General features: G+C 52.3%; 7 protein-coding genes across 7 annotated transcripts; all 7 read right to left on the bottom strand.

Annotated features, from left to right (window-relative positions):
- Positions 1-109: 109 nt before the first annotated feature.
- Positions 110-619, bottom strand: K489DRAFT_387764 (uncharacterized protein; the record flags this gene model as incomplete). The annotated part of the gene is made up of 1 exon (XM_033606354.1): positions 110-619. The coding sequence occupies one exon, from the start codon at positions 617-619 to the stop codon at positions 110-112; it is 510 nt and encodes a 169-aa protein (XP_033461242.1).
- A 1,637-nt stretch (positions 620-2,256) lies between these two features.
- On the bottom strand, positions 2,257-3,622 carry K489DRAFT_408618 (14-3-3 protein; the record flags this gene model as incomplete). The annotated part of the gene is made up of 8 exons (XM_033607497.1): positions 2,257-2,616; positions 2,674-2,761; positions 2,841-3,115; positions 3,210-3,221; positions 3,281-3,300; positions 3,367-3,413; positions 3,466-3,473; positions 3,611-3,622. The coding sequence occupies 8 exons, from the start codon at positions 3,620-3,622 to the stop codon at positions 2,257-2,259; spliced, it is 822 nt and encodes a 273-aa protein (XP_033461241.1).
- A 735-nt stretch (positions 3,623-4,357) lies between these two features.
- Positions 4,358-6,856, bottom strand: K489DRAFT_378619 (MFS general substrate transporter). Its single transcript, XM_033604453.1, has 3 exons — positions 5,882-6,856; positions 5,420-5,828; positions 4,358-5,347 (listed from the first exon to the last, which is right to left on the bottom strand). Exons 1-3 carry the CDS (start codon positions 6,604-6,606, stop codon positions 4,718-4,720), a joined length of 1,764 nt encoding a protein of 587 aa, XP_033461240.1. The 5' UTR covers positions 6,607-6,856; the 3' UTR covers positions 4,358-4,717.
- A 2,064-nt stretch (positions 6,857-8,920) lies between these two features.
- Positions 8,921-11,225, bottom strand: K489DRAFT_378617 (glycosyltransferase family 20 protein). Its single transcript, XM_033604452.1, has 3 exons — positions 11,144-11,225; positions 9,040-11,059; positions 8,921-8,971 (listed from the first exon to the last, which is right to left on the bottom strand). The coding sequence occupies exons 1-2, from the start codon at positions 11,183-11,185 to the stop codon at positions 9,257-9,259; spliced, it is 1,845 nt and encodes a 614-aa protein (XP_033461239.1). The 5' UTR covers positions 11,186-11,225; the 3' UTR covers positions 8,921-8,971; positions 9,040-9,256.
- Positions 11,226-11,414: 189 nt separating this feature from the next.
- K489DRAFT_176578 (uncharacterized protein) lies at positions 11,415-12,249 on the bottom strand. The gene has a single exon (XM_033599415.1). It carries the CDS (start codon positions 12,138-12,140, stop codon positions 11,592-11,594), a length of 549 nt encoding a protein of 182 aa, XP_033461238.1. The 5' UTR covers positions 12,141-12,249; the 3' UTR covers positions 11,415-11,591.
- A 2,485-nt stretch (positions 12,250-14,734) lies between these two features.
- K489DRAFT_408615 (cyclin-domain-containing protein) lies at positions 14,735-16,281 on the bottom strand (the record flags this gene model as incomplete). Its single annotated transcript, XM_033607496.1, has 2 exons — positions 14,735-14,956; positions 15,052-16,281. 2 exons carry the CDS (start codon positions 16,279-16,281, stop codon positions 14,735-14,737), a joined length of 1,452 nt encoding a protein of 483 aa, XP_033461237.1.
- Positions 16,282-19,756: 3,475 nt separating this feature from the next.
- K489DRAFT_408614 (proteasome core particle subunit beta 1) lies at positions 19,757-20,505 on the bottom strand (the record flags this gene model as incomplete). The annotated part of the gene is made up of 2 exons (XM_033607495.1): positions 19,757-20,421; positions 20,475-20,505. 2 exons carry the CDS (start codon positions 20,503-20,505, stop codon positions 19,757-19,759), a joined length of 696 nt encoding a protein of 231 aa, XP_033461236.1.
- Positions 20,506-20,698: the final 193 nt, after the last annotated feature.

Below are 20,698 nucleotides of genomic sequence, written 5' to 3'. Positions count from 1 at the left end.
ATATTTGCGACAAATTTTTCCACCCAGTGCTGCATCGGGCTCCGACCGTACAGATTTTCATGCGCCTCTCACTGCCCACTTCGTGTGGCGTCCAATGCGCATCTTATTATTACATGAACATCTTCGCGACCGAAATCAGACTGCCCGCCTGATTCATCCATCCTCCTGCTTCGCCACCTGATCCGCCACCATATCCCGAACTACCATAATATCCTCCTCCGCCACGCCTCGAACCGCCGTCAATCATCGGAATCCTCACACCGAATTGCTTCAACAGTCCATGTACCGCGCCGCCCGCGCTCAGCAGCGGCACAACGACCGCAAAGAACGCCTTCATGGGGTTCTTCCTCGCGTAAGCCCAGAGCTCCTTGATCATGCGCTGCAGTTTGTGGATGAGGTATTGGATGTAGCCGTCCCGCGGGCGACGCTTGTAATATGAGGAGCCGCCATTGCTTGCGCCGAAAATCCCACGCGAGGCGCCGCCTAGGCCGCCGGCGAAGAAGTTGGATGTCGAGGAGGAGGATGCGCGCGAGGCGGCTGGGCGCGAACTTCGGCCGCCGAGACTCCGTGAGGGTGAGGCGTTGCGCCCGGAGACGCTGCGGGTGTTTGAGCCGGCCATTCGTGGGACTTCGCCGGTGGAGTATGATTTGCCGTCGAAAAGACCAATCGTCTTCGGGAGAGGAGGAAGGTGGAAATGCGCTCCTTGAGAGGCAGAATTGGCGATGCGACAGGGCTGGGACCAAGCTTGGCTCGGGAGGTGAACCCTTTGGTGGTTCACGTGCAGACTGTTGCGCCGGAAGACGTCACGGCAGGCATGTAACCGTAATGTCTCAGCGATTGATTGTTTCGTGGGAAGATCTGCGGTGTGCAGTGACTATTACGATCCTGATTTGTAGAGAGTGATATATATGGAGGGTCGTGCGAGCCATTCGCTATTCAAAGTAAAGTAAAAGAGGCATCTCACAGCTTGCGCTACTAGACGAACAAGCAGCCAAGGAGGTTGGGGGAGCTGTGCGACGATCCTGGTCTCGATTACTCTTGTGGGCTAGACTCATGTCGGACCCTGCAAACTTGTGTTTCGCCGCCCACCATGTATACACAGAACGGTCCTATGGGGAGACGCACCACGCCTAGTGCATACATCTGCCGGGCTGATGAACATTTGCGCACAATGCGGCTTGCGGAAAGAAGAGACTGCGAACGCTGAATGAGCAGGATGTCACGCTGAAGGCACGGTATCCCTGAGATGACCTTTTCACACGAAGTCACAGCGTTGGGGAGGTTCTACGAGTGGCAAGAACTCATCATGACAACAGGAGCGGTGTTCCTGCGAGGCTTGCCGATAAATATATGCTTCAGAAATAAAATTCCTACAAAGAGTCGGTGAATGTGTAAGCTGCGATGATCCAGTCAATGCCTGCCCAAAGATCGACGATATTGCGGGCTAATGAATGAGCAGCATTGGGTTTGCAAGGTGGCCATTGATGAACGTACCTTTATCGTACGGGCAAGCGCAACGTATCAAGCAGAGGGGATATTTCCTATGGTAGCTGGATTTCCAGTTCGTACATGAAAAGTAGAAGCTCAGCAGTCTGCCGCTGGAGCACAGGTAAAGACTGTAGGGGGAAATCATGTCTGATTGACAGATGAAAACATGCAAAACAAGGCGGGACGCTCGCAGGGGGTAAACAGATCAGGTGCCAATGGTGAAAGACGGAGCAATGACTTTGTGTGAGTTCAGCGACGCGAGGATATGTGGTCCCAACGTCACGCTGAGCCAAAGCGTTGTCTGCAGTACAGGGAGAGGGAAAATACACGACAGCTGACGGTGCATCCTGGGAGTGGGAGCAGCAATGCGTGCAGGTCGCATGCTGTCCAAAGATTGAAAAGTTCAAGAGGTGTCAAGCATAAGCCACAAGGCGGAAGCCGCACGAAAAGTCGGAGCCATCTGTCAAACAGGAGAATTTCCAAGGAGTGTTCCAATGGAAGCGATTCCTCATTGCTCAGTCGGCATGTAAATTTCGATTCAGCATGTCCTGCCAATTGGCATCACCATTCACTTTGCTCGCTCTCAGATCATCCCGCTGGCGGGGGGTACTATCCCTGAGAACCTCTTCTCACTTGATCCCGACACTGATTCATGAAGATGTAAACACGATAAAGGATTGTATAATTTCAGCCATTCGCTACCCGACACGCCAACGCCAGAAAGTCGCACGCTTGATAGACGATTGTCAAGGTGAGGGCGTTCGATGCTTAAGAAGCAGCGGCAGGCTCAGTCTCAGCGGGCTTCTCGGCAGCGGGAGCAGCTTCGGCTTCGGCCTTGGGCTCGGCAGCGGCGGCGGCAGCAGCAGCCTCGGGCTCAGCATTGTCTGAAGAGGTCCAGAGAGTAAGGTTGTCGCGGAGGAGCTGCATGATGAGGGTGCTGTCGCGGTACGACTCCTCGGAAAGGCTGTCGAGCTCGGCGATGGCGTCGTCAAAGGCCTGCTTGGCGAGATGGCACGCACGGTCCGGTGAGTTGAGGATCTCGTAGTAGAAGACGGAGAAGTTGAGGGCGAGCCCGAGACGAATGGGGTGGGTAGGAGTGAGCTCAGTCTGGGCGACGTCGGTCGCGTTCTACACATTGTCAGCTCAGTTGTCCGTGGTGTGGCTCTGCACCAGGCATCGCCCTACCTTGTATGCCTCGTGAGCCGCAGTGGCAGCGGTCTTGCGCTTCTCGCCGGAGGCGAACTCGGCGAGGTAACGGTGGTAGTCACCCTTCCTGTGGATCTGTTAGATATCTGGATAATTTACGCACGACGGACATGCAAGTCCATGGTGATCGTGGCAATTGTACATACATCTTGTGGTAGAAGACCTTGCTCTCGCCGGTCTCGGCCTTGGGGATAAGGCTTTGGTCGAGCACATCAAGGACATCCTCGCAGACCTTCTCGAGCTCGAGCTCAATCTTGCTGCGGTAGTCGCGGATGATGGTGACGTGCTTGTCCGAACCCTTGGATTCCTCCTTTTGCTCGATGCTGGAAATGATGCGCCACGAGGCACGGCGTGTGCCGACGACGTTCTTGTAAGCCACGGACAGAAGGTTACGCTCGTCAACGGTGAGCTCGCCGCCGATCTGGATGTAGTGTTAGCTGCGAAATTGTACAGCGCCGTAGCCTCCCGATACGATCGTGTGTCGACAGGTCTGTTGGTGTGTAAAGTGCGCGTACCTTTGCAACTTCCTATTCAACTCGTTAGCATCCGTACTAGCATATTTGATTTGTTTCTATCTTCCACGAACCTTCATGTAGCCGACCATCTCTGTAGAAGTTGTGCGTCAGCATATCTGCACTTGACATCGCGTTCTCGGGCAATTTTGCAACTTACCATCGTAGCGCTCGGCCTGCTCGCACAGCCGGGCGAGGAAAGTCTTGCTGCATAGCTGTCAGTAACAGAACGAGGTTGCCTGTGCTCCGGCATATGTACCTCTCGCGCTGTAAGAGAAGAGTTGGTCAGTCACATGTAATCATCGAGAGATTTAGAGAGCAGCTGCATTTTCGCAGCCACCGCGTTTGACGGTGGGGCAGCAAAGGAGATAGGGTGGGCGGTGCGTCAAGTGGACGAAACATACCTCAGTCGCCATTTTCGCAGTGAGTGTTGGGAGTGGGTATGTGTAGAGAGGGAGTTGTATTGGGTTGAAAGGTCAGATGTGGTCGGAGGGACAGGAAGTTGAAGTGGACGTGGTGACGAGTGTCAAGGAGATGTTGGTGGGCGGCGACGGCGCTTTGCTGGCGGGTTCGATGTGTGGAGCGTGATTGTGAGATGAGGGCCCTGTGGACGAACCAGCAAGCAGCAGGCCCAGCGCGCCCGCGAACGAGAGCAAGCCTAACTGCCCAGGTCGATTGGTGTGTACTACGGGTGCTAGCTATTATTGCAGTACTCAAGTACTGTGACTATCTATGTAATAGCGTATGTGCACTGTACAGTAGGCAAGTGCTTTGACTCAACCCACCAGATTGTGGCTTGGGACACGTATGAGATATGGTATGCCGTGCTGCCCACGAGAACTGTGCGGTCAAGAACGGGCGCCTAGAAGCAAATTTCACCTGTGCAGAACTCCGAAGACCTACGCCGTGGCAGGCATGAGAGAGAGAACACTTGTGGACCGACGGGAGGACGGGAGGGCGGACGGGTACATGACATCGTGGCCGCATTCTTGGCAGACCCTCCGAACGCTACTTCACATGAAAATATCGTTCCAACTCCCGTTACTCCACTGACTCAGATATACCGTGCCTCAGGCCGACAACCGCTGAATGCTGTCATGCGTCCTACGTTCCAGAATGAAGGCATCCATGGATTGTATATACTATATTGTCCTCGTATTTCACGTCCTGATCTACGTGAGTGGCGCAGGAACGCATACACTACCCTACCTGGATACAGAACATCGTTACTCCTTTCCACTGCCCGGACATTCATCAGTGGGATTCTTGGCAGTATCATGATCATCGAATGTGTCGTTGAATACTTAATACGAGGAGTTGAAGAGTGACGATTTCAATTCCATATCATACCACTGTCCGAAGAGTGACGATCGTAAGTCTATATACTACACAAGACTCCCTTCCCTGTGAAACGCCGTGTCATTAAATCTATGGGTATCGTCTCTGCGAAGAAAACAAACAATGCCGTCAAATATGGTTTGTTGTTGATGGAGCAGCATCCCTCCAACTTTTTAAGCCATAGCCATCTCAATCTTCTTGCCCTTTACGCTCTTCCATTCGACAAAGACTGCGCCGATGATGCTCAAAGCAGCTGTGGCGACGGCGACGTAGAAGGTTGTTGTGATGGCTGAGTTGTATGCCTCGATGACTCCGTCCAAATATTCTGGACGGATGTTCTTGGCGAGATTGGTGGCACCGCTCGCAAGGACGATCGCCGGGTCCAGATCCGGCACGATCGAGATGACGTTCGCGAGGAGGCGGTTGGTGAAGACGTTTTGCGCGACAGAGATGAAGATGGCGCCGCCGAGAGTTTGACAGAACATGACGATGGCGGTTCCGATGGGCACGTCCGCAGCAGGAAGTACAGTCTGCACGGCGATGAGCGTCTGCTGCATGCCGAAGCCGACACCCGCTCCAAAGATGACCTGGTAGCCGATCCAGACGGGCTGTGGGGTGTCCACTCGGAAAGTAGTCATGAGTCCCGCTCCGATCGCGGCCAGTACCGCGGACAGAATCATGAACGGTGCATAGTAGCCGAGCCAAGTGACGAGACCTCCGGCTGCCATCGACAGAATCACGACGCCGAGCAGCATGGGAAGATTTGCAATGCCGGATTCGAGAGGAGTCTTGCTCTTGATGGCCTGGAAAGTTTGTCAGCGATTGTACTCTGGGCTTTCTTCCGGTGACGAGAATAAAAGTCAAATGCTACGTACCTGGAACCAGATTGGCAGGAAGTAAACGATGCAGAAGAACGCAGCGCCAATGAAGATACCGAACCATGCAGATCCTGCGACGGATCGCTGCTTCAACACACGAGGTGGGACAGTTCCGTTATCCTGCTTCCAGAACTGAATGCCCACAAATGCGATGAGGAGAAGGCCGGTGACGACGAGCAATGCGATAATGGTGCCCGAGTTCCATTCATATTTGCTTCCGCCCCATTGCAGCGCAAGAAGCAGACACACAACCATGGGCAGGAAGACCGCTGTGCCGATGAGATCGAATTGATTCAGCCTAGCCTTCCAGCCAGTGGCGAGCGATCTGGCGGTCGGGCTGGGGTTGTAGAAGAATGTCACGAAAACGAAAGTGACCACGCCGATTGGCAGATTGATGTAGAAGCACCTGAAGACGGATTAGCTAGCTTCAAACATCGGTCGCAGGTTTAAGCGACTCACCATCTCCAAGTCAGGTTGCTGTTGTCGGTGAAAGCGCCTCCCATCAATGGCCCAGCTACGCTTGCGACGCCGTACATGGCTCCAAAGATACCAGTGTAAGCAGCACGGCTCCGGAGTGGTACGCTGTTCGCGATGATCAAGATGGCACCAGAGAAGATACCAGCCGAGCCAAGTCCTGCAACGGCACGACCAATGATGAGTGCAGTCGAGTTTGGAGCAGCACCGCAAACTACAGAGCCCACTTCGAACACGAGAAATGCCGCGAGATACACGTATTTAATAGAGAAAAAGGTGTATAGCTTGCCGAAGAACAGCTGGAAGGCGCAGGTCGTGAGCAGATAAGCCGAGCCATACCAGCCGACATCGTTGATCGCTTTGAAGTCGTCGGTAATCTTAGGAATGGCGGTTGCAATGATGGTGTTGTCGAGGGCGACGCAAAACACGGACAAGGCTAGGGCGATGGTGATGAGAAGCAACTTGGTGGATTTGGGATATTGTGTTTCATCCTCATTCTGTTGCTCGGCTTCGGCACCGATGGCTTCAGTTTTCTGTTCCAAGGCATTCTCAGACTTTGGCGGAATTGCTGGCACAATGTTGGTGGCGGTTGTTGACTCGGTTGTATCGTTCTTTTCTGAAAGGGAAGACTCTGATACTGCACGGCTGTGAGGTGTGTTGGAGGCGACCTGGTCGTTTGTGACCGAGTCGCTCTTACGGAAGAAGCGCATGTTGATTGTGACCCCTGTGGGCTGTTCCAACTTGAAGACCGTTGATATACACAACGGTAGACAGTGGAAGCGGGTCTGACTGTTTGTAAGTAAATGCGATACAATTGCTTCTTATACTGAAGAGCAAAATGATGGGATTGTCAGAGGCGTGAAAGGTAAGACGATCTAACAAAAGTGGACGAGGCGTGGGCTTATATCAATGATGCGGCACCACTAGTCGAGTCTCACGATGAGAGTATGGCACAGTCATGGACAGGGCAATGGCCTTGTAGATCACGCTCAAACACGGGCAAAAATCTCCTGTCATCAGCGTATGGAAGAAGCACCCACACACCGCGATGAACATCCATGCGTAGTAGGCGCAATCCGGCGAATTCTGTCCGGATTGGTCCCGTATGCCCGCAAAGTCCGATTTGACTCATCCCCGGCCATACACGCATCACACCACCTGCCTACAGTAGCATGGCACACCTGCGCCTTTGATTGTTAGGGCCATCACTGCGGTAGATCCTACCGGAGGCCTCAAATCTCACACAAGCGAGGATGGCGTGGTGCCCGGATTGGACGAAAGGTTGGAGAGCACTTGCATCATCCACACTGGCTGACCTCAGCCAAAAAGCGCGACGGATTCACCGGGGAGCAATCAACGTTCGAGCGCGCGCCAGCACATACTTTGTTGCCTATGAGAGATCCACAACACACCTTGTAAGATTTGCGATATGATTGGTGGCCGGGAGCGAACGCCCTACGTCTTTTCGTGGGCCGCTGGGATAACCATGAAGGATGCCGGGTGCGGAACAAAGCTGAACCGTTCATTGGCATTGTCAGCATGCACAATTGCGGATAGTCATGAAAAGGCGAGTGTTGGTCAGCTTCATGCTAAGCCACCTGATGAACGATAAGTATAATTTATCGCTAAGGCGCACACTTGGACAACGCTGTTAAATTATGGCACGATATCGATGGAAAGCTTGGAAGACTGGCCTGGCTCTCGGCAGGCAGTAGAAGAGGTATGTACTCAGGAGAGCGATCGCGCCCTTTTGCCATGCGTCTCGGCTCGTCTAAATAAAAAGGGTAGCCTCCGGAAAAGAAACGGCTCACGCCCTAGGCACAGGCTAGTGAAGAGAAAAGGCCCTGGATTCCTCGACCCATGATTCATCACCCTAGGAATAAGCTGTGCAGTTGGGAGATAGGAAAGCTTACAGGGCGCTACACACGTGCTTGAGCCTACAGTCAGATTCTTGCCGAACGCCGACGGGTTCGGACTGAGTAGGAATTGAGGTACATGTGTTGAAGGAACATTGTACACCATCTTGTATACTACGCTAGAAAACAACGCGGCGACGACATTGTTCGATGCGCCTGCTCAGGTGTCACAGATATCCATTTCAGTGATGCTTACAACGCACGTCAGGCGCTTCAGGCTTCCAACAAAACGTGCTCAATATGGATAGTGGAAGGACATCCCATCCAAGCGAAGACTCGAAGGATCTTACGCGTCTGACCTGGAAGTTTGAGCGATTACATCTTCAGATCTGTCCCTATAGGTTGCACCACACAAGATTAATGAACAGGAGCTCGGATCAGGGATATCAGCAGTCTTGCCTAATGCCCTATCTCGGCCATCGGCTGCCATTCCGGTCGCTTCTACAGGTTCAGGGCATTGATCTGTCAGCTACCACGGTATTCCAATTATTTGTATGGGAGAGCATCCTGATGCACACGGAATTAATGACAGACCATATTCTTTGGCGCGCGTAAAGAGATAATGCATTGCGCCGCTGACGAGATGGCAGAGCGGCCAGGCCAGGCAGGTCGTTGGATGACGGGGATACATGTCAAAGTACATCCGGGATGTGCACAATTCCCATGTGGTTGGTAGCTGGCGTTCGTACACATGGAAAAATAATGCATGGCAAGCTTGTGCAAGGTGCCAATTTGCACATAGAGCGAAGTTTCCGGGCCGGAGATTTCTTAATCCCGGGTTGCGGCCTGCCCGAATAGCCCTAGAGTCTGTGCCGGGGCACAGGCTGTTGGCTCGCTACATCCGAACAGGCACGAGATTTGTGGTTCGGGATGGACTAACCCCTGTGGCTGTATGCATCCCCGATCTCGATGCTATTCTTGTCGACCGCATGGTTCTGCGGTTACATGGAGTTTGGCATTCCTGTCGTAATTCGCATTGGGTATTGCGGTCAGCAAGAAACAAGAAGCATTGAATCCTGCCGGATGTTCGGTGACCCTGGCCGGCTCCGTCACGAATGCCAGCCTTGGCATTGTTTGTTTCTTTGCAAGATCAAACCCGTAATATCCATGGATTGCAGCGGTTTCCCACGAATGCGCAAGAGCGTTGGCCGGGTACGACGTAAGAACTACGTTCGCTGCCTGGACTACACGCATACACAAATTAACATGTTACGGCTGATCATGAAGGTGAATTTTTAGGGGCTGCTCACAATCGACTATGGAGAATTATGAGCAAAGCTCAGGGAGTGATGCTCGCAATGATAATATCTAGGTACTGTATTTGGACCAGCCAACGCGACAAAGACTCTGGAGCTCCATCGTACAGGTTCACAGGAAAGGCCTTGCTCCCAATCCACGCTATTCTCTCTGCAGCACAGCACCTGCGCTGACCGATGGATCCTCCTCACGCTGGAAATGTAAAGTTTCGGGGCAGCTGATTTGGTTGTTGATAGAAGCTCCGGAAAGGCAAAGCGCGATCGACCGACACCTTTGCCAGCTTGTCGAGCACATTTAGTAGACTCGTCGCACCGCGGTCAAGCGTGGCTTGAGCCTCCGTATTGCGTTTGCCGACTGTAACGGTAAAGACGTGACGAACAGCATTTTCCTTGCCGAGCTCATTCGCCCAGCGGAACACAGCTTCGTCCTCGCGATCGTCGCCTGCCACCATCAGGAAATCTGGCGATACCGTAGATTGACGACCGCGTGTCGTTGGCGCAGTGAGCTGTTTGAAGACGGTCGCTGCTGCTTTGCCCTTGTCAAAAGATTCCATCTCGATCAAGACGGCTTTATTGACAGGTACAGCGCGAATGTGCAGCGCCTTGTCAGCGCCATTGATCTGAACTGCGCATTCGCTAGCCTGGCGCACAGCTGTCTCTTGATCCTGGCACTTGTCATACCGGAAGAGGATACTGCACAGACGCTCCTCGATCGTGCTGTCATCAAGCCTCTCGCGATAGTACTCCAATATGGGCATGATTTGCTCCTTCCAAGCCCGTACGTCCTGCTCATCGGCGACAGCATCCCACTCGCCATGGCTACTGCCGAAACTGCGAATGTACCCGCCGTTCTCAGCTATCAACCCGAGCTCAGGAAGGGTACTGAACGCGCTCTCCATCTGCTGAGGTGTGCGGCCCGACATGATGTAGACGATGTTCCGCGGATCAACCAACAGCCCGAAGAGCACCTCGAGCATTCGCCGTGGCGAGCCAGGTTGGAAGCCGGAGCTGCTTCGATGGGGCATTAGAGTACCGTCGTAATCGACGACGAAGAAACGTTGCTCTGATTTGGAAAACTGTCGCACAAGGTTAGGGACGTCAAGCCGAGGAACAGCTACTGATGCTCGCTGATGATGCTCTTGGTAGACAATGTCTAGTGTGCGCTGAAGAACTTGCGACCAGTGTGTACCGGTCTGATGCATAACCAGCTCATACAGGCGATGCCATCGTGCTTCTCTTTCCGCAGCAGTGAGATCCAATGCTTTTTTGATGGCTTGAGCCATGCCGCGATTGTCCCAAGGATTGATCGAAACATGAGTTGGATGCAGCTTCTGGTAGTAATGGGCCTCCAAGACCGCTGCGCTTCCGGTGAATTCACTCAGAATCACAGAACCATGTTTCTTGGGAGAGAGCTTTCCATCTTGACAGAAACTATAGTCATGAGCGGTAAGACACATGCCCTCTCTCAACGAAGATATCATCACAACATCTGCGATGCTGAGAATGGCATGGTAGACCGGCAGTGTCAGATCCTGGCGCAAGAACACCAGAGGCTGATGGGACAATGATGAATACAAGCTGTCGATGCGAGAAACAATGTCCGAAACCGAGACGAGAAGCTCGAGCTGCTCAGTGGCAGATGTCGCAATCTGGATCATAACAACGTTCTCTTTCATCTCCGGAAATATTTGCAGAAAGGTTTCGAAAGCGAGAAGCTTCTGACGGACGCCATGAACATTGTCAAGTTTGTCTCGTGCGAAGATGATTCTCCGGTTCTTGAATTTCTCGCTCAGCTCATCGATCCAAAATCTGACTTCATCCTGTCTCCGTGACTCTTCCACCAAACGAGGATTGATTCCTATTGGCTGACTGATGACATTGACGAAATACTGCTCAAGTTGTACGCCGTCGGAGAGGGTCTCTACGAGCAAGATCTGTGCGCAAGTCGACAAGAAATGCTCCGTATATTCCTTGCATTGGAAACCAATAAGGTCAGCGCCGAGCATTCCATCCAGAAGTTCCTTGCGCTTGGCCAAACATCGAAAGATTTCCGCTGACGGGAACGCTGCATGAAGAAAGAAGCCAATTTTTGCGTCCGGTAGCTTGTCACGGACCATACGGGGTACCAGCAGCAGGTGGTAGTCATGAATCCAAATGGTATCGCCCTTCTTGTAGCTGGCAACTACCTGTTCCGCAAACACTCGATTAACATTGGCATAGTAGTCCCCTTGATTGCAAGTTAGTGCGATGCTGACTAGCCTTGTGCTGATACAACTCACAGCTGTGGTCTTCAAAAGCTTTACTCTTCGCATGGTCTGGAACTTGATAGTGAAAGATGGGCCACAAGACAAGTTTACAATAGTGCTTGTAGTGACCATCGATGTCCTTATCACTGCAGTAAACGACATGGGATTGATGCTCATTCTGAAGCTCGTCGTGGATGTCATCCTTGAGATGTCCAGAAAGGGAGTCAACTGGAAACCCTATCTCAAGTCAGCACGATTGTCGCGAGCCAAGGCGCAGTCATTCATACGTACCGATGGTTCCGATCCAGGTAATGTTTGCATCAAATTGCGAGTCCGATTTGACACGCATGGCACTAACGAGACCTGCGTTGCCATGCAGCGGAGGCACAACTTTCCACTCCTGATTATCGAAGCCACGATCGGAACTTGGAGCCCGCGACGGTAATTTGCTCCGCACAGGTCCATTGGCTACTCGTTTGGGAGACCGGAGTGGATATCGCTCAGCTTGATACGATCGGCGTTCAAGATAAGCATCGAAAGCGCTAATGCCATCTGGCGGCAAAGGCGCGACATGAGAGCGTGGCTGGTTGTAGATGGAATTGTTGCCCCAGTCTGAGGCGAAGGATTCACTCGGCATTGAGCGTTGAGCTTTCGTGGCCTCGATCAATTTTCGCTTTTTGGGATCGACCTGCTCTGGGAAGAACTCATCTACTGTGTAGGCGGATGGCGATGGCAGCAACTTCTCGAAGAGACTCATCTCGCTGGCTCTGCTCGGCAATATGTAATTTGAGGTGGCGCGTTGATAGTGGGTCTGAAATGGCTGCATGCGGCCGCATTCCTTCTTCTGAACCTTTTCAGGAAAAGCAACGGTACAAGGAAGGAACCTGGAGAAACTCGGAAGTCAATGCGGTGCTCTGATATCAGGCAAGAAGATGGCGTGCTTACAGCGACACTATCAATGTCGACGGCATGGTGGAGGATCTGCTGTTTGCCGAAAACTTTCAAAATTGAAGTATGAACGATGTGTGGCACTTCCTAGCAAGTTCATATGATAAGGAGCGACAAGTGGATCAGAGATAAGTCAACGAGGCCAGCTCGAAGTCGATGGACTCTCTGTGGAGGTTCAAGATGGACGATGATTGTGGAGTATGGAGCGCATCTCAGATCGGTGGTCGAGTCAACGACGTCCGGGTTGAAGGGAAAGTTCAAGGTCATGGTTAAGGTCAAGAGAGCCTTGGAGAGCACGCCCGTGTTGTTTATTACCACGGAACATACCGTACCGACTTGCCTGCCCATCACATGGCAACTACGAACCTGTGTTACACATACATTTGCAAGCCTTGGCAGCCATTCACTTCCTTGAACATAGTCGCTGGCTACGTTGAAATGACGCACGTCAGGCAAAAAATGATTCCAAGGTTGTTTGCATATTGTAAGCTCCGCCCGAAGCCTCTCTGGCCGCTCTGCAGGTTTATTGCATTTTTGTATGCTCACCAGATGGCTGTTCATTGTCGAGGAAGCGAGTATACCAGCAAAGAGCAGACATTCACGCCTTCCGAGGTCACGAGGATCAACGTCAAGAGTCGCAACGGTCATTTCAATAACTAATTACCTACTAGGCAGATAGTATTCGAGCAATTCAACATTCGTAGGCAACCTTAGAAGGAGCGCGACAAGCGGTTGATGCCACAACCGTCGTTGTCACAGCGCATCATCTATGCCGCCGAGGCAAGTGTTGTCAAGCGTCAGATCCGCTTTGTGCAGACGCAAAGAACGATCGCGATCAATGCACACCTTTATCCAGATGTTACCTGGAAGCTTCGACGGTGAAACATGCGAGGCCTCCTGGATTCATTATCTGAAGTGACAGCGACCCGGTTCGTGATCTATATGTGACGACGGCCTCCCACCACCAATGTTCTTCACGACCCTACCAGCGCCGACGCCAGATGGACGCTCGGCCAAAGCCCGTCTCGGTATCCTCACGGATGCTTGTGCGAGCCGGTCGTTTGTGCGTGCCCAGGTGGGTAAAGATGACGATGCTTTGATGCCACGGCTAGAGTCGACTTTCCTCCATGATACTGACAATGATCGACTACTCTTGGATGACTTGACAGCACACTTTCCTCTGTTCTGCCTGGCAATGAGCCCACCGAAGAAGTGTCATTCTGGGGGGGTGGCTGTCGCGGCCGGTAGTGTAATGTGTATCGGATGATTTGGCAGAGCTGGCAGCTGACACATACGTGAAGAGCACGAGTAGCACCGAGTCACACATGCGTGCCATTTCCTGTTTGACATGCCATAAAGCTTGTGCAAATTCGAGACGAGGATTTTGTCGCCTAGAGGAGCACAAGGTAAGCATTCAAGGTTGAAAGCAGAGAGATGGGAAGACGGGATTGAAGAGTGGGCGCGGCAGCGAAGGCAGTGAAAGGAGAAACCCAAAAAGTCATTCTAATCCGTGAAATCATTAACTCCTATCTAGACGCACGTATCCCACCGCTTTACGAAAACTCAATAAATGGCCGGAGAGAGCGCGATCATCAATCGACAGTCGCACGGCGGCTCATCGAATTCGATATGCACTGCCGATGAGATACACTCCACTGCCCGTGGAAGAAAACATCTCGAACTCCCTCGCTAGGCTGTCAAAGACTGACGTCACAACACGACTTTGCAGGATCATCGCCTGTGTCTCCTCTCCACTCAGCTCGCGCGTGGAGGTCCGACTTCGGTGATGTGGTCTCAAAGCATATAGTTCCCAGCGGGAAGCTGAAAGGAAACACAAACGTGCTCTAAGAAGACTAAACGATCCAAGGATCCAACGCGACGCTTCTGGTGAGCGAGCAAAAAGTGCATGCTGCGGAATATCGCTATTCGCAGCGGAAAGCACACCCGAGAGCGACTCTCGAGCATAAAAAAATTGGACGAACAAAAAGTGAAGCTGGGGTATAATGTACTGTCGGAAACAAAGGCGGGCTGTGCCAACGCCTAAACCGCATGGACGAGTGTAAGGCGGGGAAAGCACCCTGTGCCGAGAATTGGCCAAGGGGCTTCATGAAGAAGAAGAAGAATATGGAATCTAGAGAGAAGAGTACTGCGAAAGGTAGGTCGGTGTGTTCGCCGTTGGTCGTGTGTTTGCACTCAATGGCGGACCTGACGCCCGCCTACCGGTCATGTTTGTGGTCACTGAACAATTCGCGGAGGAGCTTGTGGTGCAGTGCGCGAGTTGACCCTGTGACCAGGAGATGGCTTTAATTCGAGAATGGGCGCGCTAGAGTTTCATGCCGTCTGCGCTGGTGAAGAACCCGTCTATTCGGAGAGGATTTGGTGGCGGAACGTCCGTTCTCGTGACGGGCGATCGAGGTTTTTTTATCGGATTCGGCATTCCATTTTCATCGGCGCTGGAGCGAAGAGGCTCAATCACGCGGTGGCTCGCACTGTCGTGGAAGAGCTCTCGCTGAGCGATCGGGTTTGCATGGCCTCAGCAGCTTTCTTTTGCGCCACAACTTCGCGAGCGTAGAATTCGACCAGCATTGTGCCATAGGCCTCGATTTCTTCCACCGGTATTGACAGCCGGAAGTCGTTGAGCAGAAGAAACTGAAGCTCAAGGTGATTGAGTTCTGGTAGGGGCAAACCGCCGACCTGTGTGTTATGTCACGTTAGCAAGAATGCTCACACTGCGTCAAATCCAAAGCCAACCAAAGGGGCTGGTCAAGCTGTTCTCTGTGGATACGTACCTTTGCATAACGAGAATTTGTGTAAAAAATGTCGGAGAAGAATTTACTCGCACACGTCACACCGGCGATGACAAGCCGGTGAATGTTGAAGCTATCCACAACGAAGAAATGCGAAAGGTTGTAAGCCTCAATGCCGTTGAGCTCTGGTGATAATGCTGGCGAATCGACGGCATTTGGGCGGCTATGTGGGGTTCCTGGGACGCCTTGCTGAAATGCACCTGCTTGCTGCATAGAGCCAGACGCCGGCGGAGTCGCAAGCTGAGTACCAGCAGTTGTGGAAGCTGTAACGTCTTCCATCTTATCAGACGCTAGCGATTCTGTGGAGGAAGAGTCGACACTTCGACCTTGCTCGCCAACGGCCTTTTGATTGGCTTCGCGTAAGCTTTGCATAGGTCCAGAATTGACTCGTTCCGTCATGCGATCGAAGTATACCAATAACGCAAGAAATACCTCGTAGCTTGTTGGACAGTACTTGTTGATTCTGCTGAGGTAGCTGAGGATGGTGATACTTGGGACGTTCTTTCCGTGGAAAGCTAGAACACTGCTTGTTTGGGGATTGAGATGTGAAGCGGCGTCGATCGAAGGGGGCTGTCGATGCAAATGTTCGTGTTGTCGGTCATTCGTGGCGGTGATTTTGGTGAGAAGGCCAGCGACCATCTCAATGATATCTTCGACCTTCATGCCGCTGATTTCGTACTGTGGACTGTATCCCCCTGAGGCGTCTCCTCGCGTCCGCGAGCGACTTCGACTACGGATCTCTGAAAAGCTGCCCATATCCTCGGTTGCGAAGCTTTGAATGTGCTGCAAGTCTCGAACCTTGATCTTTCTGGGTCCATCTGGCCGAGTCTCTGACGTTGGTGCGAGCGACGAGACCGTTGCTTGAGCATTCTGTGTTTCCTCAGCGCTCAGAGGAGTGGATTGTGCGCCTAGCGGCGGGCTGGGTGGTTGAGAGATGGGCCTTCGATTTGGTGCCAGATGTGAGGATTGTTGGTTTTCATGTGACTCGTTTCGAGACGCCTTGTCCTCGCGCGTACCGTCGGCGGTGGCAGAAGAGCCCGATGCTTCCTGCATTGATTCAGACATATATGCTGATGCCCTCTTGGGCGTGCGGCTGCGTTTCCGGTGCGGACTCGGGTCGGGATGGTGGGCTGCTTCGCGGTAGGCACGCTGCGGCTGACTGGAATTTTGAGCAAAGAGCGAGTTTACGGCATCTAGCACAACTGAGCCCATATTAGCGCATTTGTGTTTGCTGTTGCCGTTGTTTTCCCCAAATGATTCAGATAGTTCTTTGACGGGCTCCGATGAGTAGAGGTGAAGAATTATGAGTTGCTCGATCCAGTGTGATTGTTAGTATGCGCGTGTCGAAGGATATCTGTCGCAGCTGGCTGAGCTGTCGCCCGTCGCGTATCGGGTGGGGACATGCAAAGCTCTCGTGTCGGGCGCTGCGCGAACGAAGTCCTGGAGTGGATGCGTACAGGGATCCTTCAACGCATGTGAGAAGAGTGGGATAGCGAGGAGAATCGACCGTGATTCGTAGGCGCCGCTACCAGGCGTGTTGGAGTCAATGTGAGGTGAGGTGATGGCGTGGGGAGGGATGAGAAGCCGTAAGTAGCGGCTGTCCGTGGGACGTTGTAGATTATGTACTGGATATGGATGATCATGCAAGCGGTGAGACTGCCGAAGGGTGACGCGACATCAAGGGCGGCGGAAGCGGCAACGTAGAAGGCGGATGATGCGTGCAGCAAGGAGCCGGATCAAGCAGACCAACAGTAGAGCAAGAAGCCAGGCGAGAGAAAAAAGATGTTGAGCAAGCGGACGGTAAGCTCGCGTCTAGCCAGCCAGAGACGAGAGATCCGACCGTACTCTACTGAATGAACAACACCAAGTATGCTGTCCTGGTGGGGGAACAGAGACAGAAGGAACCGGCCTCGAGTGCGTGCCATACAGTTTTTAATTATTATTATCGACAAATCGTCGCTCACACCCCTACAGGACTGGATGTACCTACCAAGTACTTTCGCATCATCAACACCGGCTGACGGCGTGTGGTGTTTCGACGGTTGAGCTATTCTTACCCGCTCTCCGTGAGGATCTATAGGAAGATTGTGGTTGGTCCGAGACCATTCGTCGAGGTAATAAATCGGAGAGCTACCCTCTACCGCAGACACTTGCGCGCCCGCTTGTGCAGCCCCCAGGAGCAGCCAAGGAAGAAAAAGCACAGCACCAGCCGAACAGAGCTCAGAGTAGAGCGGCGCCGGGCGCAATGAAGAAGCTCAGCAACAACCATCCCTTCTCATCGTTTGAGTAGACCTTGGGGAACAACTAGATGCAGGGTGTGTCGAGGCTGAATGATGGATTGCTGCTCCAGGAAGAAAGAAAGAAACCTGGAAGCAAGCGACAACGCTCCCGCTCAAAATGGAACCTGGGGGCAGGTGCTACAACCCGACACCTTCAGTACAGGACAGTACCTACCTGAAACGTTGCCCGGGTCTGTGAATTCGTCGCGCCACCGCCGATTGTCGTGCTCTCCTCGCGTGCACACCTGGGCAGATCTGTCTCTTCATCAACGACGACAACCTAGGTAGTATTTTACTTGGGGACTAAACTGTCAAAGATTGTCCCAAAGCAGGTGGACACAGCATATGTCCTGTTGTTGTTATGATTGTGCAATTGTAGTACACAGTATAATCCACTATAGTAGTAGGTTGAGGTTTCAAGCTTGGTCCCGTCAAATTGGTTGAGGTCCCTGGAAATCAAATGAGCCCAACCCTGGAACTGTTTGAGAGTTTGTGGCACGGACTCCATCCTATTGCTGTATGATGATGGCGTGGAGTCGATGATGTTGTTTCCAAGAAATCCGGTGGGTATGATGATGTTCTCAAAGAAGCGGGCCTGGAATGGCGATATGCAAGAACGCCATACGCAAAATAATTGATACCTGATACCTGATAACAGCTCCGTTATGCCCGCTGCCTCCCTACATGTGGGTAGCCCTGCAGTGCAATCTACACGGTATGATTGCGTAGTGGCCCAGTCGTGCAGCAGGAAAAGTGACCTCTCTGTTCAAGGCTCTATTCTTGCCCAGGTGCTCTCAAAGGACGACTTGAATAGTACAGTCAAACACCCGGGCCGTACACGCGCCCGACCATCTACCTAGATGTGTGTGGATATCAAGAACGAGTAATCGTCCGGTAATCTACGAATGTCTCCAGAAACTTGCTCCGGAACCATTGAACACACAGATCATCGCACGATTACCGATGATGTCGATGACGGAACGTCTCATATGTGTAAACTTTGGTAGTTCATCACGACCGGACCATCCAGACCTATCAGAGTCCGCTGGATCCCCAAGTAGCCGGTGCACAACACCGCCGCGGAGACCTGCACCGATGGAAAGACAGATCGATCGCTTGTATACTGGAGGCAATGGCAACGGAAAAGCGACCTTGGACCGACCAAAGAATACCATGGGCAAATGAGAAGCATAGGTATCTTGATCAAACCTATGTGATCATTTCTTTCTATCTTGTATTGAGTATAGTAGGTACCTTGTCATATATCCCGCAAGCTATAATTTGGCGAGCTGCTGGGAGCATGCGCCATCGTGTCGTTTCGCTCTGGCTCAAAAACGATCCGTCTCTTCAAAGCAGGTGATGCAGGTCGAGCAATCGGTCTTTGCCCGTTGCCTTTGTATCGAATCTTTCGTGTTCATCAGTCGGGCAGCTCGTGTTGGATGGCAAGTATGTTTCTCTCGCATTGTACGGTACTGGTTCCCGATTGGACATCATTGCCGCCAGTAATGGCATGGACAAAGACAGCGCCGTTCGAGCTCCACATCTGCCTCTATCCACAGACAATAGATCGACGGCTCATCCTCGGAGACGCAAGCTTCCTGCGCCAGCATGCTGTCTAGTAACCATCGCCGCGATGTCGCCGAATATATCGACGCATTATTTGTGAACGTCCGGGCGGATAACCCGACTACAATGTATGTCGGGCCTCCGCAGTGGCGCAAATACTGGTCTCTGTCTTCCGTAAGCGGCGAGAACTTCACATCTCATCATACACGAATTCTCCGATCTCAGCTTAGGACAGCACCGATTTGCGAACAAGACTTGGCCAGCGTCCGGTCCTTCTATACGAACAAGCAATTGGGACGTGCTACCTGCGTGTCTTGATGTGAAGCACCGCGTGCGCCTTATAACAATACAGCATGACATTGCGCTATGGCAGTGAGGGTAAAACTATACGACATGCTCCACGCTTACCATCTCGGAGGAATCTGTGGTTGGGTACAATCGGGTTCGTCCAATCCAGCTTGGTGTACGGGCTCCCTCCGATGCGCTTATCGAAGGCATACAGTCACGCGTTGCGTGTAGATTGATTGTTACTCAGCAAGAGCTTGTTGATGTTGTGACTGGTATAGTGCCTCCATTCTACATGTTGTAGACATTCCATCGCGTTACCTTCGTGATTCTTCATTCGTCGCTGATTGTTATTATACATTTTACAACCATTGGAATCCACCTCGATGAGTGGCCGAGATGGCCTCTTCCGTTCGCAGCCGAGAAAACGCATCTCACTCATGTAGAGTGCACTCGTAGCATTGCACCCGTGATCGGAACGGAGCCAGCGTACGACCGTCAAGGCGTGATAGAGATCCGGATGAGCACACAAGCTCGACACAAAAACCATGCATTTTCTAGACCTTGTCGGTCCCTGGTCCGGTGTAGTTGCGATCGGGTAAGTATAGATGTCGTATGGCGCCCGCTGCTGTGAGCACAACCATCCTGATCACACCACCAGAGCTGCCATCCCACTTGATAGCCTCTTGTAGCGCTCCTTTGACGAATGAAACTCCTTCAGCCTCCGTCATGTCCTCCTTCCAGTTTGCATCACAGTATCCGTAGATATAAGTGGAACCGGAACCACCAATTGCGTATGCCTGCTTGTGGAGTGATCCTCCCAAAGGAATTGAATAAACCTGTCCACCATGTCGCTTATCCCAACCAGCAATGATGATACCTGCACTCAAGCTGTCTTTGTTCTCGTAGCATAGCTCTTGGAAGAGGGCGGCAGCGGTCTGTGTCGTCGGGGGCTCGTCGTTGGTAATACCGTACATGCCAAGGTGGTACTGGACAATATCTGCGACTGCCTGCGTGTCTGCTGCTGAGCCTGATCGGCAGCACCATATTGTGTCGTGCACTTGTGTGAGCTTGTCTGTGACTCGATTTGCAATGTAGGCTCCAGTGGTAGTTCTGCTGTCAGCGCCGAGGATGACGCCGTCTCTGAAATTGATGGCCATGATGGATGTTCCAAGGTTGACCTCGCCGCTCTTGAGGTGGTTCATGTCGATGTGAATGCCATCTGATATATCGGTCAGTCGAGCGGACGTGGTGCTCGCCTCACACTGCCCATACCTTCACCAAGCATGCCCGTTTGCTGAATCATTTCGTCGGTATCTGTGGTCACTGAGAAGACTAGATTGTTGCAAAGTTTCTCAAATTCCGAAAAAGGCTTTGTCTGTGATTCAAGAAGCAAGAGAGCACGGTATGTCGAGTATGGAATGTGAGGCTGCTATGTCTGGATGTCGTCTGCCAGGCTGCATACATGCGCGTCGGATTGCGGGTTGCTAGGTGGTCCG

Source organism: Dissoconium aciculare (assembly GCF_010015565.1).
Source record: "Dissoconium aciculare CBS 342.82 unplaced genomic scaffold K489scaffold_4, whole genome shotgun sequence".
NCBI lineage: Eukaryota > Fungi > Ascomycota > Dothideomycetes > Mycosphaerellales > Dissoconiaceae > Dissoconium > Dissoconium aciculare.
The sequence above is the reverse complement of the archived record's forward strand: the minus strand, read 5'-3'. Positions and strand labels throughout refer to the sequence as shown.